This window comes from Parasteatoda tepidariorum, chromosome 2 (genome assembly GCF_982258835.1).
Source record: "Parasteatoda tepidariorum strain Cologne lab strain chromosome 2, Ptep-v5.0, whole genome shotgun sequence".
Lineage (NCBI taxonomy): Eukaryota > Metazoa > Arthropoda > Arachnida > Araneae > Theridiidae > Parasteatoda > Parasteatoda tepidariorum.
The window spans coordinates 14,856,640-14,883,374 of record NC_141756.1 but is presented as its reverse complement, the minus strand read 5'-3'; the positions used below and the strand labels follow the sequence as shown (position 1 = coordinate 14,883,374).

Genomic DNA, 26,735 nt, shown 5'->3' with positions numbered 1-26,735 from the left:
GAAAATTGTCGTAAAAACTGTTATTTTTTCTTACCATACTTAATTTATACCACAAATATCAAAGTCATTAATTTTTATTATTTTGAACTGAAAACGCTTTCTTTTTCCGTGAAAAATTTTTTTATTACCTTTTCCTTTAAAAAATATTTTTTGAATGCAACTGCTTTGCATACAGAAATTTGTGAGCAATTATTATTTTAAAAAAAAATGGTGAAGAAACGATTAATTTTTAAAATCCATTTATTGATTTGTTCGATTTAAAAATTCAACATAGAATTCGTATTTAACTTTACTCACCTGATACGACATTCCTAAAGAGTAAATAAATGACAAAATATGCACAAGTGTGAAAGTTATTCCGTCAAATCTTGTCCCATAATCTGACCAACCTAATAATGCGCAAGTACACCTGAAGGTTTATTTTATTAGTTTTCACACACCCCACTAAGGAATCCCCCCTCCCCCAAAGAGTCAAAAGCGGAATTGCCGATTGCAGCTGCATGACCAGCGAGTGATGGTTTCAGTATTGAGACGGATTGTTGTCCGATTCAGTACGCATCTTGCCTTGTGGTTGTTCTAGAATTTTGGAGTTGCGGAAAAGATCAAAACAAGACTATAATTTTCCCCTCCCAGTATTTTACGTAAATTGGGTTTATATTAATTGAATCTGTTATAATAATAATCGGGTTAATTTGTGATTGCGATGGATATACGGACCTTTTTATGGATTTCGTTTTTGTTTTATTTGGTATGTCACGCTGATTGCAAAAGACATTCTAGAAGGAAACAGGTAGGTAATTTACATTGGTCTTTTGCTTAAATTTATTGTGCAAAATAGAAAAATAAACAAAAGAATGGACTTCAATAAATTGATTTTAATAATTTAAAAGTGATAAAACATTTTCCAGACTTAAAATTTTAATTGCTTTAATGTTTTGCATTAATATATATTAATTATGTTCGTTAGATATTTTTTTTTCATTTAAAATGCTTTTTATCTATTATTTTCGTGAACTTTTGACCTAGCTTATAAATGCAGTTAAGAATATCAAAATGCGTCGTTGAATTTTTTTTTTTATTTTTTAAATTTTTGTTTGTTTTTAGAATTTTAAAAGCAAAAATATATGAAAAAAAAATCGTAAACATAATATTACTCTGAAAGATACTAAAAAAGTCATTACATCCTGCATTTTAAATCACTAAACAGCCTTAAAATGATATTTGAAACATTCGGAAGATGAAAGTGTGATAATGCTGTAAAATAATATTTACTTTCTATTATTATTATAAATTTGAAATACTATTATTTTTGTTTTTTTTTTTTAACCAATCAATAATTTGAAAAGGTATATTGAAAGGTTTGAAACAGACTATTTGGTTTTTAATAAAAGAAATTAATTTAATTTAATGTTAATAAGTTACAACAATATAAATGTGTTACTATATAGATTTTATTCTAATAAAAAAGCTTCATTTCAAATTTAAAAAAAAAAAAATTTTTTTTGGAACAAATTTTGATAAATGACATGTTTGCATCTAAATGCAACCTAAATGATAAATATCAAAAATGAAGAAAATTGCCAAGATTTCAAAATTTCTCTATTGTTTATTCTATAAAATTGACTTTTACAATGCATCTTGTAAAACATCTTGAAAGAATCTTACTTTCTACCAGAATATATTTCATGCTTCGATCACTAAGGAATCCAATGAATCACTTAAAATGCATCAATTGCCATTGATAGATAAGCTGCTTTAATATTTATTAGCCAAAAAAATAATAGAAATTTTTGATGTTATCACTGAAGAAGTTAACATGATAATTAAATGTGTTCTGTTGGATTAAATATGTTAACCAGATATAATGTTCTAATAGGTTAATAATATTTCTAAAATTAGTCTATCTTTTTGATATGAATTTATTTAATAAATATTGATATTAAATTTATAAATTTGATTCATAAAGTATTAATGAATTTAGTTTATTTTTAATATTAAAATTTTAGTTATGAATACGTTTATGATTAAGCTTATATTTATCTCTATGAAATCATTATGAAATCCGTTTTAACACAATCGAATTTGCATGATTAATCCTAGTTTTTATCTAAAGAAATAAGAACTTGGTAATTTAAGATTTTACTAACTTTAAGTTTATATAATATGCTTGGGGCAATATAATGATAAGCCACCAGTTAAAATTGCTTAGGTGAAAAATATAACCGTGTTCTCGTAGGCAATAGGATATTTCTATGGATGCTGTGCTGTTATAAAGTGATGAAGGAACCCTCAAAATATCTATCTAGAAACAATACCAAAGAAAATTTTATCTTGGAAAAAGTGTGATTTATTATTATATTGCCCTCAAGTTCTTCATATATCTTAATGCGCAAATGAATTTTGCGAGCTTTACTTGTCTTAAGCTCGAAATTCGTGATTAAACACTTAAACTGTTTTATAATTAAAATTTTGAATGAGAGAAATTAATCATGATTAAAATTTTTGTATTTTGTACACGCTGTTACATGACTAAATGTTAAAAATGCATAAATTTATATAAAGATTCGATAATGCAGTGCTTGTATGCAACATCGGTAAAAGATAATGTAGTTAAATAGTTTTAAGATGGTGTTAAAATTCCCCGGAAGTGTTATAATAGTTAAATGCTACTTGTTCATGGATTTGAGTTATTTTGTTTCAATTTAAAATTTCAAGTACATGATAATTTAATTAGATTATCATTTACTGTGTTTGAATCATTAAACTTAAAAAAATATATATTTTATGTGTTAAAATATAATTTGTTTAACTCGTCATTGTTCAAAAGTGTGGTAGTCAGGACTAGGTTCAGAGATTGAACATAGATCGAGAGAGGCTCAGAAGCTTAATTCGTTACTTTGCTCCTTATTTCGAAATAAATGGTCAATCAATATGTTTAAAGAAGTAAATCAGCTCTAATTCTGCAAATTGCACCGTTTATAATTTTTCTCTGTAAAATACTAATGTGTATATTAGATCTATTTATTTTTTTTTATAATTGATTTTATACATTAGAATACTCAGCATAGTACTCGATTTTATACTTAGCATAGTATACTTATTATAGTACTTGATTTTATACTTAGTAGAGTATACTTAGTATGGTATGATTAAATTGTTTACAACATATACGTGTTTCGATAAGTCAACAATTGATGCCAATTCTTATCTGAATCAAATAAACATCCTTTACCGCTGATACAATAGTATATTAAAAGTGATTAATTTTCCAATGATTACAATTATCCTTGACAACACACGTCTTCAAGTGATGACTTGCTTAGATTTTTATTGTCATGAATAATGTTGGTTTGAAACATTCAAAAATTGATCTGGTTCTATTTACTTGATGCTAAGTGTTAATTTACTTTTCCCTGCCCCTTTTAATAGATAAATAAAGAAAGTTTCTGTTATTAATTCACTTACTGGTCAAAGAATTAGAAACCTGTGAGAAGACGATTAGAAACCTGAGAGATATTCCATTAAATGCTCGCTAGCGGTGAAATATGCAAAAAAAAAAAAAAAAAAAAAAAAAAAAAAAAAAAAAACCATCATCAGAATACTAATACAAGTAAGCCAAGTTACTATAAATGCAACAGAATGGGAAAAGACAGATCAGTTACCATTTGAAATAGTGCTTACATTTGGCGATCGTTTAGCAGGAGCCATGATTGTGAGGACAGCAAAACTCAGTGGGTTCTCAAACGCAGACGTCAGTTTTTAAAAGCTGGAAACAGAGCCGTGATGGATTAGGGGATAGAGCGTTCGCTTTCCAATGAGGTGAACCAGGTTCGAATACCAGCGATGACAGGTCGATAGGAATTCCGTACTCGGCTCGCACCGACCACAGTTCTGGCGTAAAATATCCTCAGTGGTAGACGGGTCTTGGGTTAGACTCCCTTTGATGTCAGGCTAACGGTGGGAGGTTTGCTGAGTTTTCCTCTCCATGTAACGGAAATGCGGGTTAGTTCCATCAAAAAGTCCTCCTCGAAGGCAAAGTTCTCCTAGTACTTGATCCAGGAATTCCCTTGTCTTCTGCATTGGGTTCAAAATTACAAGGTTACAAAGTTGAACATTAGTAGTCGTAAACCCAAAAAATTGGGTCGGCTGTTTAATTACGGTTTATAAAATAAAATAAAAAGCTGGAAACAGAACCCTTAGCTATTGTCTAGAACAAATTTATTAATCTAAGGTCTCTAATTCTTTGGCCAGTGTGTTTAAAATAAGTACTACTATTCTTTCAAAAAGATTGTACCTGAATGTTTACTTGAAGATTTACAACTTGATACTTATTCATTCGAAATCATTCGTACTAATTTGCTTTATAAATTTAAACTTTTATGGAATCATTGCTGCAAAATTTTTAGTGCCTCTTTTGTGTATAAGTAAACACGCCACAAATGTAAAATGTTTCCTATTTTTCAACGTTAATAGCTGAAATTCGTTGAATAATATATCGTTATTTTTTTTAAAAATACGAATCACAACGATGGCTGGTTGATGCGGATCTTGCTCCCGGCTCGCACTGACCACAGTGCTGACGTAAAAGATATTCTCAGTGTTAACCATAGGCTTGCTATTAGACAAACCGTGAGAAGTTTCGTGGTTACCCTATCCATGTTACGCAAATCCCATCAATAAGTCCTCCACGAAGGGCAGTTTGTTCCAATGTTTGATCCAGAAGTTCCCTTGTCTTCTGGGTCCGTTCGAAGTGGTAACGCTACGGAGTTGAACTTTGATAGTCATGCACCCAATAATGGGTCAGCTATTCAGCACCGTTTATAAAATAAAATACTACATCTTAGTTCAACTGGAGACAATCTCGCTGTTGCTCTATTAATGAGATTGTGGTGTAATCAGCGTACGAGGTTCAAGTACCGTACTAAGTTAATCAGCGTACTAGGTTAAGTTCATGCTTTGGCGAACCTGTGAACTTCAAAGTACCATCAATGTATTTTTGTAATCTTCTTTCTGAAGTATAATGAACTGAACTGAATTTCAAGTGAATGAAATGAATTCATAACATCGTAAAATTTAGTTCTCTCTCTCTGTTGCTTTGCTTTACTTTTATCCTTCGGTTCTACGAATCTACGTGCTTGATTATATTCCTTAATATAATTCTTAGTTATAATCCTTGATTATAATCCTTAATTTAGTTGTTAAAATATTATTAAAGTTATGTTTAAATATTGCATTTCTCCTCTTTTTCATCTTTGGCGATTGACTTATCTAAAAATGCAGAATTTAATACACGCAACCTATTTCGCCAAAGATAAGTGGTGACCCGAACGTGATCTTCTTTCTGAAGTATAATGAAGAGAACTAAATTTTACGATGGTATGTATTCATTTCATTCACTCGAAATTCAGTTCAGTTCATTATACTTCAGAAAGAAGATTACAAAAATGCATTGATGGTACTTAGATGTTTGCAGGTTCGCCAGAGCATGAACTTAGGTACTTGAACCTAGTACGCTGATTACACCACAATATAAGAGGTTCTGCTCACTTCTTGACAGAATATTCCTGTTATCCTGTATTCTGTTTTGATTTTGACCTATTTTTTAGTAATACACAACATTTGAGAACCTGCAGATAGCAAAACTAGACTATATTTTGCTGCAACACTTGACATTGTCTTAAGACATAGTTTCCTTTTAATGCTGTATTTTGATTATTAGTTTCCTGTTTTTTCTTAAGACCTTAGCGAAAAAAAGATATTTTTCTTTAAAATATGCATACATTGATTTATTTTTATATCAACACTAATTCAAATTTAGGTCGTTTTATATTATCTGAGATATGTTTTCAAATTTAACTTTAAAAAAAAAAGAAAGAAAGAAACATGAAAATAGCATTGTCAGAATGTTAATTTTCGACTGTCTCAAATCTAAAGACTGCCTTTCACTATCAACTTTAATGCGTGACTAGATCATTTATTTTTTTAAAAAACAATAAATATTTTTAAAAACTATTTTATCCTGAGTAGAGGAAAAATTACTTGAGTAAAGTTAAACTGGGCGAAGAGAGCTGAAATAATGCCATTTAAATACATACCATAGTTTCGGTTCTATGAGAAGGACAGAAACTGTTTTTGCGGCATTATTAGTACACTTTGTTCAATGTTTAGTTTTATGCATGCATTATCCTCTAAAGATTTTTTTTATTATCTTGAATATATTTCTTTCAGGTTAAAAAAAAAAAAATCAGTTAAATTTCTTAAACTTTCAGAAAAATTGGTTCAAAATTGAACTATATTATCGGTAAGTTGACCCATAATATGATGCGAATTTTCTTCAGTCTTAATAAGGTGTTGAAATGAACTATCTGTGTGTTTCAAATATATTAATTGTCCGTAGAAAGTATAAGTGTTTGATATTGCATCCTTCAGACTGTGTTAGGGAAATAGTAGATGTTTGCAAACAGAGGTGGGGCACGTGCCATCTTACCCCCTTCTCCAGGGTGTTTGCTGAGTGGAAGGGGGGGGATTGGATTAGCTCAGCAAGATTTCTTTAATCTGTCCATCAGTGGAAGTGGGGGTCGTGACAAGGGAGGTTGTAGAAGCACGTTTCCCCTTGCAACACGTGTATAAAAATCTGTACATTTGCTATCACTTTACATTTTACAGGTGCTATTTAAATATCCATTTACAGGTGTGTCCGTAAAAATTATCCGTTACAATTTTTACTGTAGGAAATAAATAGAAAAAAAGTGTCAAATAAAATATTTTAATTCCCATTTTTCAATTTTTCACTTAACTGTTACTTACCGGATACCAGCGATCCAAAATAATATTTATAATTGACGTTGTTTAATTTCGAAGTTAAAGATGTTAATGACTGCTTTCACGTTTCGAAAATAATATTATTTATCTCGAAATCAACATTTTCAATTTATATATAAAATGGAATGAAAGTTTGAAAAATATAAAATGAGAAAACCAATGGGTTATTTTACGTAGGTGGGTAATTCAATAAAATAATAACAAGCAAATAATAGGAGACATTAGTAATATTGGATTAATAAACAGAATTCTTGCCGGATTGAATAATTTTCAAGTAGGTGTTTTATGAATAAATAAAACCACGCGAATAATATTATGAGACATAAAAGGATTAATGAACAAAATTCAAGTCGGATTGAATAATTAAACCCAGTTTTGCAACACAGAAAATATTCAAAGTAAAAAAAAAAAAAATTATGAAGTAAAAAATCATAAATGAAGAAATTCAAGTTCTCACATTAAATAGAATCAAGTGAATTATAATGGGAAAACTACATAGAAATATATTATAAATAATATATAGTTTGATAAACTAAATAATATTAAGATTGGCTAATTAAATTAACAAGGCACGTATAGGAAATTGAATCTTGGTGCCACATGTGGTGCAGGCCATATGGTTATTGCTTATTTCAACCGAACGAAAAGGAAAAAAGCTCGAAAATATGGTTGCTTTTGTCCAAAAACAGCTGCAAAATAAGAAATGAAATAGTAAAAAAAAAGGAAAGGAGAATTACGATTAATTATAAATAAGAGAACATTGAGAACGCACTTATGATTGTGAAAATTGTCACTGGTTACCAATTGTACAATTTCTTTTTCTGGATAGACTTTTATAAACGCCACATCATTTCAAGTCATCATGTCATGGATTGCAAAAATTGCATCAATTGATGTTTGTCGTCCAATGGGCTGGTTTGGTTTTCAGTTTCAGTTTAAAATCACCGATCAAGAAAGTAGTTATGTATGAGTTAATCATAGAAAGAACACAATACTTGAAATTAATATGATGTAAAAACATTAAAAATGCTCTCTGGTGAGAATAATAATAATAATAAACTCTATCTAGAAAATAATCAACTCCAAGAAATTCCAAAATTTTTATCTGTTTTATTAATTTTATTATTTGATGTTGTGCTGCCTTTTATTGATGTTTATGTTGGCCTGATTCTTTATTGCTCGTACAACTCTTTATCTGTGATTATGAAGATCTAGATGTGGTTGATCTAGCCGATGAATTTGATCGAATCGAAAAGTGGGCTGACATGAAAAACCTAGAGCAACATTTATTTTCCCATTGGGTAAAAGGGCTTTAAAATAGAGCCAATTTTATCTAAAAACACCAGTAACATTTTTTTGCTATAAAGTTTCAGTTTTGCAGTAGTGCAAAACTTATTTAAATTAACTTAATTTAAAATAAATAAGAATATGTATTAACTAAAATATAATTTCTATCTTGCTGAATCTTTGCTTCATAGATAACACAGGTGAAAAGTCCGTGAAAAATGGATGATGCATAGATGGTCAAGGTTACTTCATCTCTTTCTCTAAAGTCACATCTTTATTCTCATTTGTTCTCCGAGCACTTCATTCCCCGCGCTTTTGATGCATGTGAGAAAGAAAACACTTCAGGGGTAGAAATGAGTCATTCTTTTTTCTATGGCAGCCGCTTAACTATTTGTAACTTCAAAGAAACAAACAGTGGATAATAAAATCAATATAGTTCAAAAGTTCCGCCCATAGGTGAGCGGTAAATTTCAAAAGAGCTAGAGAAGAAAAGGATTTATATAAATGGGACAGCATAAAGAATACAAAGTAGTTTAAGCTTTAATATTTTTTTCCTGCGCGTGTCTTAAAACGGAGGATTGAAAAAATATGAAGAGTACTTAATAAATTTTTACCTAATTCATATTTTATCTAGTAATTTAATTAGTTTCATTTCGTTAAAAATGAGTTAGGTTATTTTTTTCATAAAAAAAAACTAAGAAAATAATTGCAATATTTCAAAAAATAAGCTAGCTTTGTTATTTTGATAAAGAAAAATATGTTAAAAAGCCGTTCTTGTAATTAATATAAGCGTAATTAATATTATTTTTCTGAAGAATCAGTTTTAAAAGATATATTTTTATAAGATAAATAGAAAAATATACTTTTATAAATTAACCAGAAAGATCTAATAAGATAAGTTAATATAAAATCGGATATAACAAATATTTCGGACATTCACCAAAGCGACTATGTGATTGTTGACATTCACCGGTGAAAGTCGACATTCTCATTTATAGTTAAAAAGGTCATTTTTCTTAGATATATGTTACCATGAATAGCCTAAATCAAGAGAATGTCGACTTTCACCGGTGAATGTCAACAATCACTTAGTCGCTTTGGTGAATGTCCGAAATATTTGTTATATCCGATTTTATATTAATTTATTCGTTGATATTATTATATTTATTCGATATTTTAATATCTGTCGACAATAAATTAGGAGAAACATCAGTGTTCGGAGTACCGGTTAAATGCATACTGGGCAGTGGATTTGAACCTTAAAAAAACATTGATGTAGGGCATACCGGGCAGTGGTACTTAACTGGAACTGGTATATATTTTGGACATTTACCAAAGCGACTATGTGATTGTCAACATTCACCGGTAGAAGTCAACAACCACCAATTTCAGTCATTCACAGTAACATATACAAGGGATAATTCGATTGAAATGTGAAAATTTTAGTCATTAAAATGCACTCTAAATTACTGGGAGGTCATTTTCAAACATTAGTACCTCTGTACTCGATCTATAACCTATTTGAATGATTTTTAATTTTTTTTACATTTTAACTTATAACTTACTGCAAATAGACGGACAAAAACTCTTTGTTTTTATTCTCACGACCTAGTGTATATTATATGCGTGAAAAATATCTAAATGCATTGTATATTTTCATGCTGTCTCTTTCGAAGAAGTAAATATAAAATAAATATTTATTTTTATTTAAAACGATTTTTTATCTTGATCAAAATTAATTATGAATTAATTAATTTTAATTATTACGATTAGCTTTTTTGAGTTGTCCGATTCTGTTTTGCTTTCTTTCATTTGTCATTCAATTCGTTTATTTGTGAGCATTATTTAATTACTTTAAAGGACAATTTTCCTTTTTTAAAATAATTCTATTTTAGTTTTTTGTCAAAAAAATTTTGAATGTTGTGCGGCAATCGGGTGATCCGGGTGAGGGGGTCGCGAGTATTTTCTAAAACAACCGGATCCTCTGGATGACTGGATGTAGGAGTGTTCCAATGCACCAGAGTATCCGGATGTTTGCTTCTTTCAAGAAAAAGGATGCTATTTCGAATGACGTCTTCCCCTTATTAATTCATTAAAATTGTTCCTTGATGTCACGTGATTATATTCATTAAATCTGTGCATTTGAAATTGTTGAAGGGAAAAAAATGACATTATTGTAAATTATGAGAAGAACAAGATTAGCAAAAAAAAAGTTTACTTTTTTTTTTTTCGTTTAACAGGAAAGCAATTTTCAGGGCTATTTTGTAGATAAAACTTATGCTTTATATTTGGTAATCAGAAAGTAAGTTTATGGGGATCTGAAAACCAAAATTAAGAAATCTGAAAGCTAGAAGGTTTCTTAAAATAAAGTATAATAATTTTTTCCATCTTTAAAAACTGAAAATATTTCAATACCACAGTCCTACAACAATTCAAATATAAATTAATTATAAAAAAAATATATATATATACGCCGAAAAAATATTATAATAATTTGTTTTTTTATTATTTCAAACCTAAATGATATTATGCTTTTGGAAAAATCAGTTTATCGTTGAATCATGATAACAAAACCGAAATACAGAGTAAGGAAGAATATTTCAGTTTAGTACTTTTCTACGATTGGTACGATCAATATATTTCTTCAGATTTAATTATGGATACTAAGCTTATCAATCATAATTAATTAGATTAGATCAATATGTAGGCTATTGACTAAAGAAATTTATTGTTAAAATATCGGGTTTGATGTTAAACTATAATATCGTCACTTTGAAACCTAAATATCACGAGAATTAGCTGCAACCTTAACAAAGAGCATGTTAGATTTCATCTCAAATTGAGTCAGGGTATCGGGAAATCAAGTTTAAGAAAGATTAATTAGAAATATAATATATTTCAATATGGTACCTTTTTACGATTGGAATGAATTTTCAGGATTTATGTTTTAAAAAGCTTCAATAATTAAATTTTAAATTTGAATTTTTGAAATTCAGTTATGAGTACTAAACTCTTCAATCATAATAAATTATTTTATATCAATAAATAGGCTTATGATTGTCAAAATATCGGGTTTGACGCTGAACCACAATATCGTTTTAATTTAATCCTAAATATCGTGAGAATTTTCTGCAACCTACACAAAAAATATGTTAAGTTTCCGTTCAAACTAAATCAAGCTTAATAAAGATTAGTGAGCAGAACCTAATGTTTCAATTTAGTACCTCATATATGTTATGAATATGTTCCAATTTATAACCTCAATAGGGTTGCATTGAATACACACGATTTTATGGAAAATGTTAAAACATTTTTAACAATGTGAAATTGAAATGAACAAAATTAAAGGCGATGATTGTAAAATCGTTAGGTAAAATATTTGAATTATGCAGTTTGATGGGCATGAAACATTTGTGCTCATGTAATTGTAATAATAAAAAATAATAAAATTGTGATGCTCCTCCCCCGCGTCCTCCGGGATCGTGGCCCGACCTTAAAGGGTGCAAGGACGTGTCCTTCCAAGAGAGGAAGGTGCGCCAACCGGCCTACCATAAGGGTGCGTCCACTATTAAATGTTGATAGTGATGAAAGAGTTGCTTTGTGCTCGAATAGTCGAAATATTTAGAAAATTTCATAAACAATGAAAGCAGGAGTATGATTACCTTCTAGAATTTTTTAAAAAAACTATTTTTTTGCTTGTTTTGAATTGAAAAGATGTTGCTTCAAATTGTTTAAGAGCATATTACAAGACAAATGAGAGAATGGGTTGTGGTTGATTTTATTTATGTTAATAGTATTTAAAGCTTTAGATAAAGGCATATATTAGTCTCAACAAGGAAATTTAAATTTTAAAATCTAATTTTTCTTTCATAAATAATCTAGTCTCGAAATATAACTAATCAAAGCATTAAGAAAGAAATTAATAATTTATTTTTTAGTGATCAAGTTCGAAAATGCTTAAAACGGTATTAAAAATATTTTAACTTAAATGCTATTAATTGTTTTTTTTTTTTTAGAATTGAGGTTAATTAAAAATTGTGACGCAAGTATTTTACAATTTAAAGAAATATGAATTGCCTTTAAATAATATATTATTTAAATTTAAATTGGACGATTAACTTTAAGTTTTATAAGTTATGTTAACATATTAATTAAACATTCTATTCAATATGTGTTTATAAGTACAATATTTCTTTAATTTATTTTTGAAAAATAACTTAAAAATAAAAATTTAAAATAATTTTTTTATATTAAATATCATTAGATTTTTTTTTTTTTTTTTTTAAATAAGATGCTTTATGCTATTTTATCTGTACCCAAATATTATACCATCCTCGAAGGAATCAATCAAATAAATTTTGAGAAATCATAGTTTTTTTTTAAAGTTTAGGTTTTAAACTTAAAGTTAAGTTTTAAGTTAAGTTTAAGAAAAGTTTAAATTAGAGTTATAGTTTTAGAAGTTTTTATTCAATGAAATAAAAATTTGCGTTTCTCATTATTTTACCATTTAAACAATTATTGTAAGGACAACAATAATAAACTTTCGTCGAATTTTTTTTAATAAAAATAATTATAAAAAAATAAATCTTCAATAAAAATAATTCTTCAATTCAAAAGCTTAATAACAATTATATAATAAAATAAAAATGCATTGTTGACTTTTTCACCATTTAAATCCAAGGTTATGGATACTGTTAAAGGAAACTGTTTTAGATTCCTAAAAGAAATTTAAATCTGTTATATTGTTAAAAAAAAAAAAAAAAAAAACATTTTTGAATTTTCTATGTAAGTTTGAGATATTTGAAACCTAAATCGTTAATTTAAATTTCTCTGAGACGATTATATAACACGAGTAAAAGAATATTCCAGAAAAGACAATTATCAGAAAAATGCATTCTTGAATTTTCTTTTGGATTCATCATTTAAATTTAGGATTAAGGATCGTATTTGATTCTAAATCCTAAATTTAAATGGTCAATAAAATGAGGCTTTAAGACGAGGAAGAGATTATAGCGTGACCTTCCCAAGATCGATTCTGCCAGACTGCCTGGTGCCAGTAAAAACGTAAATCATTCCTGCGACAATCCCCACCCCCACTTTAAAGCGTGAAAGTCTTTGTCAAAAGGGGGGTCCGCGCATTCACATGTGTTAAACAAAAAAGATCAGTACCATTCACCGGCATTCCCTGGCCTCTATGGTTTATTTACGGGAAAGTTGAGAACAAACAAAGGCACGTTTTACTTTTCAAATGCACCTGAACATCTTCTCATTCCCAAGAACATTCCTTTTTTTCCCTTTCCCTCGCTTTTTGCACGTGGAACACCTGAGGAAGTGTGACTAAAGCACCTGATCCGACACAGAATATCCCAAACGATTTCCCCAAAGTTTGTTTTAATTGTTACTAAATTTGTTGATTAAACAGTGAACAAATACAATGCGTTGTTTAAAATTCATGTTTCTTTGATACATTGTTTATATTTGTCGATGGTCGATTGAAAAGATACACCTCTAAGAACGATCCGGAAAAAAGGCTTCAGTGAAAGAATTTCCGGTAAAAAAGGAAACCCTAGAAGGTACCAGGATTATGTTTCAATAATTTCTTCGGTTAATTATTTAAATAACTTTTTTGATTAAGCACTTTTTAAAATTTAATTTAGTAAGTATTTATGAAACATTTATGACATATTTCAAGAGTTATGATTTTGATTGGCTAATTGATTGGAGCGGGAAACTTTTCCTTTCATTTTTTTCTCCAGCATTTTAAATGTCATCTGCGAAATGTTTTTTGATTTAAAAAATCTTTTTGAAGAAGGGATTAAGATTTCATTTCCTTTTACAATGAGAAAAAAAAATATGTTTTTAATTATTATTATTATTTACCAGAAATATCATTACAGTGCGGTAATTTTACCATAAATTTTTCTCCATGTAAATTATTTTTTATGAAACATATGTCAGAATGTTCTTGTTGCTAAAAACTATTTTAATTAAGTCATTTTAGTTAGTAACGTTTTTAAGGTATACATTTTATTGTGAAGAATGCATAATACATAATTATAAAGAATAAAATATTAAACAGTGGAAAAGACATTTAATCCCCTGCAGCTGCATCTTTTTTCTGTAACTTTTTTTTTTCGGGAATTTTTTCTTCTCCCTTTTGACTGTGACCGATTTTACTTCATTTTAGCCAACTTATACTCTCCCGTGAATGATTTTCTGAAATGTTTCCGAAATTAATTATTTAAAAACTATGTTTAGAAAAAAAATATTATCGACGTGAAACTTAAACTCTTTTTGTGTATCATAGAATTGTTTTTATTTTAATAAAAATACAAAATTTGTTTACATTGTTTGAAAAGTAAGGACTATAAAAATATAATGGAACTTGAATTCTGAATAACAAATAAGAGAAAAAAAAATTTACTATCCTGTAATGCCTTCAATTATTCTTCCAAATTAAATAGTGATTAAATAATTTTACTTAATATGGATTTATTTTCTTCAATTTCAAATTTTTAAATTAATTATAAAATAAATGCAACGTTTGATTGAGTTAAGAATCGGACGCGGCCCCCAAACTTGAACAATACTGCTGGATCGAGTTGACGAATTTAACTTTGTTGAAAATTCCGGCCAAAATGAAATGTTGATAAATTTATTTATATATTAATTATTTTTATTTTATTTTAGAAAGGAAAGCGGAACACTACTTTGACAGCACTTCCGGAAAGACCAAGTGGGAGTACATCTGCTTATTCTTCCTGGTCACCATGGTCAAGATGCATGCGAAAGTGCAAAAAACACCGAACTCGACAATGTATAAAACCATCAGTTTGTGGTACGAAAATTGTAACTGAACTCAAACCATGTATGGAAGGAAAGTGTTTGAAATTAAAAGTAAGTTTTACACCATTTCCATTTCTAAGGTAATCAAAACCAATGAAAAAATTTTATATCTAAAAAAAATTTTTTTAATGCTGTTTTTAAAAAAAATATATAACTGATATGTTGTTGTTGTCGTAGGCCTTTAAGGCATTTGGTGCGATTGTTCATGATGTTTCAGTGGAGCCATCTATTGGCAAGAATTCGACTTCTGTTCCTACGTCACACCCGTTTATAGAGCGGACCCATTCATACATCCATTCATTCAGCCACAGATCGTAGTTTTGATCTAAACCAGAGAACTATCAATCTCCAATTAAGTACCCCAGAGGTATTGATTTGTTATGGGGACATAGGGGACTTTGTGACCCGTCAGATTTAACGTGCAACCAGGCTATCCCGGCTCTATAGCTAATATAAAACTATATTTCCTGGACATATTTTCTCCTGTTCTGCTATTTTGGCCATTTTACAACAGATTAGCGACTGTCCACACGAAGATCTTTATTCGGACATTAGCCTTGATGTAGCTGAAGCTGTGTATAGGACCTTCGATCCTATTTAGTGTTTTATTGATTTATTATTGTCTTATTTTCCATGTCCATAATACGACTACTAACCAACCATTTATAAATCATAAAATAACTTCCATTTCATTAAAATTATTACTTAAAAGACTAACATTTTTATTAATATTATCGAAAAAAACAAAAATTTTATTTAAAATATTTTATGTAAGCATTAAAATGATTTCGTTTACATACTTATATCTCTTAGAGTCATTGACCTTTGTCTAAAATATTAATAGAATTTTTTTTCAATATTTTGCAAAATGTTCTTTGCAAATTATAAGTTTACAACATGCGCAGTAAAAAAAAAAACCTTTAAAAAAAATGCTACCATTTCTAACATAAGTAATTATTTTACGAATTTTTGTCTGATTAATAATTTATCAATAAAATTTTTTTCTTTTTCAGAATCGTGAAGAGAAAGTAGACATATTTGAAGAGATTGTGAACCTTCGAAATGAATCTTCATCAGATGATTTTAAGATTCTTTTCCATATGCCACAATTATTATCTGAATGGTCATCTTGGACACCTTGCTCTAAAGACTGCATGACAACACGCAGACAAAGTTGTCTCATACCTGAGGCGTGTGGTCAAAAAAAGTATTCTGAAACGGCTATCTGTTATACAGAGGGCTCAGAATGTCAGGAAAAGTATGGATCAAAGAAATGGAAAAAATATGGTACTGGTGCTGTTGGTAAGTAAATCGTAATTCAAACCGCTCTGATAAACTTTTTTCCCTTCATGAATTGAAAAATTGAAGGGCTTTAGGCAATATAGTGATAAGCCAAGGGGGGAGACATGTTATACATCAGCATCTTCCTTATTGTTTCCAGATAGGTACTTTACAAGTTTATGGAATTCCAATAAATAACGGCACAATTTACAGAAAGATCTTATTTATATGAATATTTTCCCCCAAAAGGTGTTCTCTTAAATATTTTGAAAACATAGTTTATCATTACTTTGAGGCTAAATATTTGAATGAAATATTTAAAAATATTGTAATAAACTTTTCCCTGTTTTAAAATATAATAGTTTTACTAAAAAAGTTTCTTGGCCTTAGGTTAGTTTTAACATAATACTTTAAAAAAAATATTTACAAGATTCTTTTCACTGAGAAGTTTTTTTTGTTATGTCTAAATGATTTTTGATGCGAAATAGATTCAGTATTTACGAATTTTCAGTATTTACAAATTTTATACAAGTGTAAAACCTCGATGTAGTTTTTAAAATATTCAGATGTGACGTAGTCTAAATGGTACTCTGAGTTCAATTAATTTAAAAAAAATGGTTCCTATCATTTAAATCATTTAAATTGCTTATTATTCGAGTTGTAATAATGTTTTTAAGTGATGTTTTTACTAAATGTCTAATGTTTTGTACATTTTAGGCATGGATGTGTTAAAATTGCACCCATTTAATGGCTTTGATTGTGGAGTAGCCCCCAAAGCATCCCACTCTATTGATTTCAGTAACAAACTACGCATCATTGGGGGTCGTGAAGCCCTGCACGGGATGTGGCCTTGGCAGGTAAATATAAGACCAGTATTCATCTGTAGTATCTAGTAGCATCGTAGTATTTATTCATAAAAAAATTTATCATAGGCATTTAAAAATATTTAAAGGATTATACTCTTAAATTTTTGCTTGTTTATTATAAAAATTCGACTACCTTTCTTATCTTCTTGATTATTATATCGTTTTATAAACGATATATTTTTGATGAAATAACGAGCTTGATTAAAAGTTTAACTACATTTCAAATCATTTTAAGTAATTTTGCATTTAATAATTAACATTTCGTTACTCTTGTTCATGATTTATTTAAATTTTATGAGATAAATGAGATACTTAAGAATTCTACTTTGCACGTTAACCACTTTTCCGTTAGATATAAAAATCCAATTTCTGAAAAAATCATTGCTTTTAAAACAATCTAAATATTTCTCTTTAATAATACCTAAAGAATTACTTGATTATAAATTATAAATAAAATATTTTCCCTTATGCTCCAATATTTGAAGCGAAGTATGTTTTCTATACCGGGGAAATAGGTATAGTCAAAACTACCAATATATCGTAAAGTTTACCATATTTTTGACCGAAAAGCTGAATAATTTTTACCCAAACGCTTTGGTTATAATTTTGGTATAATTAACAAAAAATATGTTTTCATAATCTGAGGTAAAATTTGGTAATTTTATCAGAATACCTCACAGAATAGCATAAAAACTGTTTATTAGGTTTAATTAACTTTTCAGTTTTGTATTTTTTACAAAACGTGTGGTCCTAAGAACTATAATTTGGAAAACCAGAATTTCTGGTTTACAGTTAACATATGAACGGAAAAATTATTAGATGAATGGTTTAAATACAGTAACACAAAAATGTATTATTACAGTAAGATATGATATACATAAGAATCGTCAAAGTTACTTTTACGATACAATAAAAAGCAAGGAATATTAATTTAAGATACACATATACAATATTTCTTAAAATAAAACAAAAAAATTTCGTGTATCTGACCCCAAAAACGACGGTAACTAGTTTACACCAAAGAAGTGTTCCACTAAATCAAAGCAAAGGATTCAGTTCCTAGAGTGAAACACCTAGTAGGTTCTTTTTACACTACTTGGTGTAAAATAGCCATGTTTATTATTCAGTAACGCAAAAATGTATTATTACAGTAAGATTCTATTTTAATTTTATAACCGTAGTTAAACAGCCGACCCAATTTTTGGGTTTTGCGACTACTAATATTCAACTCCGTTGCCTTGTCATTTTGAACCCAATCCAAAAGACAAGGGAACTCGTGGGTCAAGTATTGGGAGAAATCTGCCTTCATGGAGGACTTTTTGATAGAACAAAACCGTATTTGCGTTACATGGACAGGAAAACCTCCCACGGCAGCTCGACTGGAAGGGGACTCTAACTCATGATCCATCTACCACTAAGGATATTTTACGTGAGCACTGTGGTCGGTGCGAGTAGAGAGCCTAGAGTAAAAGAGAGTGGACAAGGGAGAAACGATTCCTGATTGGTGGACAGAAAAACTTTACCGCCAGAGGCGAGAGTAGAAAATTCGCCATTGGAATTACATGGAGTGAAAATTATCTGACTCAAAAAAATTATGTTCTGTATTAATAAATGCATGTAATAAGTTCATTACTTACTTTTTTTCAATAAGAAACTTCACAGTTACAGTAAATGTTAAAATTATGGCTGAAAATTTGGATAGTTGTTAGTTATTAGAATTTATCCTTATTATCACTTACTTGCGTGCATATAAAGTTATGTTTATCTCATTGTAAAGAGAACAAGGTGATGAAATAACTAATGGTTAGATAAGAATAAATGTATTTACTTTTAATGCACATAATTTCTATCTAAATTACTTATAAATTTTAAGATTTGAGCATCTTTTTATCAAAACTTCAGAAGTGCAGAGTTTGGCGATATTACTTTGACATGTTGGCGCTTTACAATGTTCGCGTTACAATGTTACAATGCGCGTTACAAAGTAGCATTTGTTTACTTTTCGTTACCAACTGTATAAAATGCTAGTTTGTTTTAAATTTCAACTAATTATGGAAATTTTTGTTGAAATAAACAATACCTTTTCAGGTGAATATGCGATAATTTTTTCCTGAAAAAGTAATAAATAATAATAAATTATATAATTTGTGTTATTAATTATTATTTCTGAAATAAATGGCATAATCATTATTAATTTTATATTTTATTTAAGGCATTTATTAAAAGCTGAAGTCTTTTCATTAGTCTTTTTTTTTTTTTTTTCATTGACGTTAATTTTTTAACAATTTCAGATGCTAGACAACGTTTCTTAAAAAATCTGTAATATCATGTGCTTTCCAATCTTAAAGTTTATATTATTGATACTTTAGTATATACTCTTAGAATAACAGAACCTTCAGAATAACACCAAATGAGCGAGTGGCGCCAATTTCGGTGTATCATCTGGCAACCCCCTTGGACAAAAATCTGACGGCAGCGCATGCGCTCTTGGATATTGTCATCACTCTTTTCAATACAGGCACTCTAGGTGCGAGCTAAGTGCGGAATTCATATCGACCAGCCATTGCTGGGATTCGAACTCGGTTCACCTCATTGAAAGGCGAACGCTCTATCCCATGAGCCACCACGATTCAGTAAAGAGGATTGAAACTTACTTGGTATTGAGTCTGATGTCTGATTTTAAGAAATATTTTATGTATGCATCCTAAATTAATTATTCGCTGAATGTACGAAGCTCCGAAATACTCGACCATCTTCACCAACGAGCTGCAGAGCGGTATAAGCTTTATCAATGAAGACTTAACTACACTCGTTGAAGCATGTTAAAACGCTCCATTCGGTATTAAATAGGGAAAAAAGACCATCGTTCACACAATTTTTAAAGTTTTTCAACACTAAATTGGAATAAGCGTTATAAGACAGTTTTCAGTAAATCCATAATTGGGCCATAATTTGTGATTTATTCATGTTGTTCATGTCATGTTGTATTCGCGTGTTTATCTTCATTAGGCTTCATTTTTCTACAGACTTAACATTTGAAAATTAAAGAGCATGTCGATAATGTTTGAAAAAGTAAAAAAATATTTTATTGTTTTATTTCTCCCTCCCAGGTGGCGATTCTCAACAGACACCGAGAGCCTTTTTGTGGTGGTACCATCATATCGCATAACTGGATTCTAACTGCAGCACATTGTGAACGAAGACGTCTTATTGTCCGTTCAGGAGAGCACAACTTGCTGAACCTCGAGAATACTGAACAGGAGAGTCCAGTTTCAAGAGTGTTTCTTCATCCTGAGTATAACATGAACACTGTCAGCAACGATATCGCCCTCCTCAAACTTCGGAGGCCATTTCGGTTTAATAATTACACGCAAGCAGCCTGTCTTCCAGAAGGCGATGAAAAACTTGAGGCTGACATAAAGGCAATTATACTTGGCTGGGGTAAGTGACTTCAGTTAAAAAACGCTCTGTTTCATAACTTTAAAAATATTTGCAAAAAATTGCAAATTTATTAATTGAAGAGCGTAATCAGACTCTCTGTGGCGTTTTTGAGCTTTTTGGAAATACCAGCTTTTAAAAAAAAATACAGTGGCAGCAGGGAGCCTTATACGAAACACATTTTCTCATTAATAATCGTCATCAAAAATTTGATTAAGCAGAAAAAAAATAAGTTCTATAATCTATATTAATGCACTCTTTAAAGTTGAAATATTATAAAAGTGTCTTATGTTTTTATTCAAAATAGAAGCTATAGTTTAAGAGGGAAAAAAATTCATCATTTATCGGATCGTTACCATAGTAAAAGGAATAAAGAAACATTTCTCACCTTAAAATATTATTTATTCTTAAAATGGTCAAAAAACATTTCGGGTATAAATATTCGATAATTCATTAGTTGTGGAAAATTTCCGTATTTTATCATTACAATAAAGCATGGATGAAATAGAAAAATAAGTAATAAGCATGCTTATCAATGAAAAACCTTTAATTGTTTCAAAAGAATTGAAGGGTTGGAAAAGTTCGCATGTTTTGAGCACTCAAAACAAGGTGCGTATTTTCAAGACCCACAAGATTTGAATGATGAAAACTGAACATCATTCCACTTTTTTTTGCCATGCAATGTATATTTAATTACATTGTGAAATCAAACATGTCTTAAAATTTAGATTAAGGATTTATGACTGATATTGTATATCATCAAAAATTCGATGAACCTGTTAGTGAGGCACGTTGTTTTGACCTTAGACACAAAATTAACTTTGATGACTCTGAAATTGTTTTTGACAATGTTATATCAGTACTATCGGCTTATATCAGTATATCAGCTTATCTTGATGCTCTATAGGCTTTAGTTCCTTTCAGACGAATTCCTATTCCCTAGTTAATAACATTAAGTAGGGAATAAATTCCTTACCCTTCTTACTTTCGCCTTGTAATATATCCTGCCCTGATGTGTCTATTTCGGCTACCATTGTTCCTCTCGGCTACTGCAGTTTTATTTTTTTTAATTTTTCTCACCTTTTTTTCTATTCCTTTTTTATGTTTGTATTATCAAGTTTTCTTCCTTTCAAATCTGTTTTATTTTCTTCATTCAATTCCAATTAGTTTTGAGAATAAGGGCACAAACTTTTAATAATTTGCAAGCAATATTTTTGCTTTGAAAAATGCACCTTATTGCATCAGTTCCGTAGAATTATTCATTTTAGGCTTAACTGTTTTTATCTGTTTCACTGCAATTGATAAACGTTTTGTCAATTGCGTTAAAAGTGAATATGAAACATTTAAATTCTAATAAAAATTTTGTTTTAATTTTCTTAGGAAAAAAGAAAAGCTCTGCTATATACGGAACTGATCAGCTGCATCAAGCGGAAGTACCAGTTGTCGGCTTGGACGAATGTCGACAGAGTTACGCAAATTACAATATAAGTGACAAAATGCTTTGTGCAGGTTATAAACAAGGTCGGATAGATTCTTGCGCTGGAGATAGCGGTGGACCTCTACTGATAGAAAAGAACAATAAATGGACAGTCTATGGCGTGACTAGTTTTGGCGATGGCTGTGGCGAAAAAGGCAAATTCGGAATTTACAGTGATGTCAGTAAATTCGTCAATTGGATTAAGAGAACTATTGCTAGGAATTCTTAAAGGAATTTTATTCTGTGAGTAAAATCTGGATAAACAACGACAGACTAGTTGAGCTAGTTTCTGTCAATGCTGGATTTAAGCAGGATCATTGAATTTGAATAGAAAACCTTTAAGGTTTTGATCGAACTATGCTTTTGCAATTTGACATTATTAGTAGTTTGTAATGTCTTACGAACAAAAACTAACAAAACTTTGAACGGCAAAACGATAATTAAGAAAACATATTGATTATGTATTTTGAGACTTTATATAGAGGGCATTTACATAGTACCACATTTTTGAATTTTTTTTTTTACTTATTGGTTAATTTATTGTGTTATGTACTCGTGTTTGATTAGAAAAATAATTTGAATTTGTTCAAATTGTACGAATTTACGGATTTCTTCAAGTAAAATGTATTTGCTTACAAAAAAAATGGGGAACAGCACTAAGAAAATTTACTTTATCAAGAATATAACTAAGTAAACAATAATTACGAAGTTAAACAAAATGTATCTCAATTTCTTCATGAAAAATTGCATTAAATTTATTTTGCATTAAATTTATTTAAATGTTTACAACATATTATTATGTTTGTTTTCTCGTGCATGTTGAAGATGTATTGTAAGAGGATTAGTGTACTTAAATGTTTATTAGTTTATTTTAATTTTTTGTTTCAGATTAAGTGCAAGAATTAAAAATGAAATTCATATTTATGCAAGTAAAAAACTAGTTTAAACATTGCGAAACTTCGAAAAAATAATGCTTTAAGCTATAATATTTTTATTTATTTGATGCAATCTCATTAATAAAATTAGTAAGTTGATGGCAAATGAGTTATAGTTTTTGAAATTGATTTTTTGAATCTTGAATTGACATTTCTTTCAATTCAATTATATTTTCATTAAATGCAAAGTGTTAGTTTTAAATTAAGTGGTTATTATTTATCGAATGCGATTCATTTGCTCATAGTAATACAATAAACCAAATAATTTTCTTGAAAATATTTTTAAATATGTTTACTTTTTTTTTTAGATAAATGTCTTCTGTCATCTAATTTTCCCTTTGGAAATAAATACATAAAAATACAAAATGAAGCAAAGATATAAAAATAGATTCCTTATTTTATTAATCTGATTTTATTTCTTTCAGGTAGTAAATGTTTCATAAATTTTCAAAAGCTATCAAAAGCACAAATTAGCTTATATTTAATTTTTCCTTACCTTCATTTCTTTTTACTTAAGATTTACTTCATTTTAATAAAGTTTTTGACCTAGTCAAACTTCACATTATTGATTATATATAAAATATCAATTATGCGAAATTTTTAACTTGATGTTATGTATATTTTATTGTTTACTCTTATAGATATTATTATGTGAATTATTAGTTTTGCTTGATTTTTGGAGTAAAAGTCAAATTTCTATGATTCCAAAACATACTGAAATTCATCTCTATAAATACTTGCTTATTCTTATTTATTTTTATAGTAACAAATTGTTATCATTCAAAAAATTAAATAACAGTTTAAAATAATTTTTAACTGTAGTTTTGTTTTAATTTTAATTGTAATTTATAATTATAACCTAAATTTAAAAAAAAAAAAACGTATTTCTGGCGTTTTTATACAACATCTAAACACGAAATCTAAACACAATGCATGTCTGGAAACAAAGTAATTCTTTAATTATTGAGTAAGCTAAAATGTTAGGAAAAATTGCATGTTAAAAACATAAACTATAACGCATGTTTTGTTTTGTGATAAATTTTAATGTTTGAAAAAGCAAACTTTTATATGTGGATCATTTATGCAATCATGTTTATTTTGTTGAACTTATAAAAATTTTATGTCTTTAGACTGTGTTAGAAAAATAAAGTTTTTGAATTCTTGTACTTCATTTTTTAAATTACTTGACTTATGAGTAATTTTTTAGTTTAGGTAGTTGAAGGATTTATTGTGAAACAATGTACATTCGAAATTTGTTTGTTAAAATTGTAAAGCTAGTTTAGCAATAATAAGAGCCCCTCCACCATTTTTAACTATAAATGGTGTTTTTAGATTGGCTTAGGTTTTGATTCAATTCTATTAGAAAACAATATTACAAGCAGAAAAAATACTAAAATGTGAAGAATATGTACCGGGTTTTACAAAATATTTCAATTGTTGGAAATTATTTTTTATGTTTGTAGATTATCATTGTTTTACAATAAGTTTTCAATTACAAATTGCATGAACTGAACTAAGTGAATATACTAATAGCTTCTTTTCTTGTTGGGCACAGTATTGGATAAAGTAAATAATTGAACATACAAATAAATTCCTTTTGTGTTGGACACAGTAACTAATTGAATTTATTGATCAATTCTTTTTGCATTAGACACAGTATTGAACAAAGTAAATAATCGAATATACTAATAAACTCTTTTTGTGTTGGCCACAGTAACTAATTTAATATACTAATAGCTTTTTTTTTGTTGGTCACAGTATTGGACAAAGTAAGTATTTGAATAAACTAATAAATTCTTTTTGTGTTGGACATAGTATTGGACGCAATAATTAAATGAATATTCTAATAGCTTTCTTGTGTTGTAGATAAATAAATTATTTTAAGCTTGTGCAGAAAAAGAAAAATGCCTAAATTATCAACCATTGTTATTTATCCACTATTATAACTTATAATTATGAATACTGTATTAGAAATTTTGGAGTGAGTTGCACCTTAATATCGTTAAATTTTTCGTAACCTTAATATAGCGCTAAAGCAAACCTTAATTACAGTATTTTTTAAACTTATTAAACGTTACTGTGGTCTGACTGAAATGGAAACATGGTTCAATTTAGCACTTTATTAAAATTGTGGCAAATTTTCCCCCGCATGGCTAAATGTGTTAATTTTATAAGGTTAAATTGATTTTCCTAAGAGTGTAAAATAGATTAAACGGCAAATCTGTTTCTTCCGTCTTTAAAAAAAGTGAACTATTTTGAAAATATTATTTATGAAAAAAATATCTGACTGTGTGTGGTGCGTCCTTTTTTAGATCTCGTATTAATAATACTTTCTTTCAATTAATCTCATAAATTCTTAATTCATCATCTTGTATTCTTTTCAATTTAATTTTTATCGTAATGTCTTTGAAATTTGATAGAACTTTTTTTTCAAAACTTTAGTAATCGAATTATGAGTACATACATTTTCTAAAATAATTTTATATATTTTTAGAGCTATATTCTGTTGTTTTTATATTTCATGAATTTTCTTAATTTTACACTGTAAAACAATATCTAAAGTTTTCAAGTTCTAGCGTTAGTTTTGTATTATTTAGCCCTTAAGTTTAGCCTTTTTGTGTTATTAAAGTTTTGAAAGTTTTCTTCTTTCATTCGCGAGAATCAAATAAATTTTTTATTTATAACTTTTTCTGGTTGAAAAATAATTTATTTTACATGAATGTTCAAATTTGGAGTGAGCAAACGTTGATCCCTATCGATTGAACAAATTACTTATAAATATAATAATTAATTATTTTTTTACGGTTTCTTTTCTTCTATAGTAGCTAATTCAGTAAAATACAAAAAAAATATTATTGAAATATTTAATAAACTAATACATCCTTTGGTAAAATTTGGATGATCTGTGTTGAAATTTAAAAACTAATTCTTTCGCAAATCATATACACGAATAGGGGAAATAAATGAAATTAATATTGAATATTTTCTTTGGCTCTTATTTGAAAGCCTAAAGTTTTAGCCAACAAGATTAATACATGTTTAAAGGAAGGAATTGAGGTCTGTGTTCCCGATATTAAGATACACCCATGCGAAGAAGGTTATGGGACCTTTCAATAAAAGAGAGAGCATGTTACAGCTAAAGCTCGAAAGCAAATGATATGCACATTACCTAGCTTACCTGGCTGCACATTAACTAGGATGATTTTGTGCAGAAAGACAATTAGACAATGCCAACCTTCATGTATTAAAAGATACCTCAAGATTGAATCAAGTTAGCATGTCTTATATACTAGTGAATTGATATTTAATAATCTTAGTGGTAGTTACGTCACAATACTCCCCCCACCAGAATTTTATCAGGGATAGAATTCAATTAGCGGATACCACTAAATGCTGCATTTGTGAAGGACCAGGAGAGCTGGATTGAGGTCACCGGGTTTTGAGCTTTAGCCTTGAGAGCTATATTAAGTTCATGATTATGCGTGTGATCACTCATGTGTTGCTATTAGCAGTCGAGTGTGTGCAGAAACCAGTTGTGTGTAAATGAGACTGAGAAGCAACAGCGTGAGGAGGACAATGGCGCAGTTACAATTAGCAAGTCTACTATTCAATGTGGACCATCCAACGAAGTAGGCGAAGAAAGACAATTAGACAATGCCAACCTTCACCTATGAAAAGGTACCTCAAGATTGAATCAAGTGAGCATGTCTTATATACTCTTAAATTGATGTTTAATAATCATAGTGGTAGTTACGCCACAATATGTTAAGGAGCGGAATCAAA

At 29.0% G+C, this 26,735-nt stretch overlaps 1 protein-coding gene across 2 annotated transcripts; it reads left to right on the top strand.

The window, feature by feature from the left end:
- The first annotated feature begins 522 nt into the window (after positions 1 to 522).
- On the top strand, positions 523 to 24,118 carry LOC107456184 (chymotrypsinogen B). Of its 2 annotated transcripts, none has more exons than XM_016073971.4 (6): positions 523 to 790; positions 14,800 to 15,006; positions 15,969 to 16,257; positions 16,954 to 17,093; positions 20,213 to 20,543; positions 21,921 to 24,118. In XM_016073971.4, the coding sequence occupies exons 1-6, from the start codon at positions 704 to 706 to the stop codon at positions 22,244 to 22,246; spliced, it is 1,380 nt and encodes a 459-aa protein (XP_015929457.2). In that variant the 5' UTR covers positions 523 to 703; the 3' UTR covers positions 22,247 to 24,118. The 2 variants fall into 2 exon arrangements, with proteins under 2 accessions (XP_015929457.2, XP_042905300.2); XM_043049366.3 differs by lacking the exon at positions 523 to 790 and adding an exon at positions 13,543 to 13,682.
- Positions 24,119 to 26,735: the final 2,617 nt, after the last annotated feature.

Bases quoted from the DNA above. Each gene is read 5' to 3' on its own strand.
- LOC107456184 (XM_016073971.4), top strand. From the start codon at position 704: ATGGATATACGGACCTTTTTATGGATTTCGTTTTTGTTTTATTTGGTA. The intron at 791-14,799 runs GTAGGTAATTTA...ATTTTATTTTAG, and splicing joins GACATTCTAGAAGGAAACAG to AAAGGAAAGCGGAACACTAC. The intron at 20,544-21,920 runs GTAAGTGACTTC...TAATTTTCTTAG, and splicing joins GGCAATTATACTTGGCTGGG to GAAAAAAGAAAAGCTCTGCT.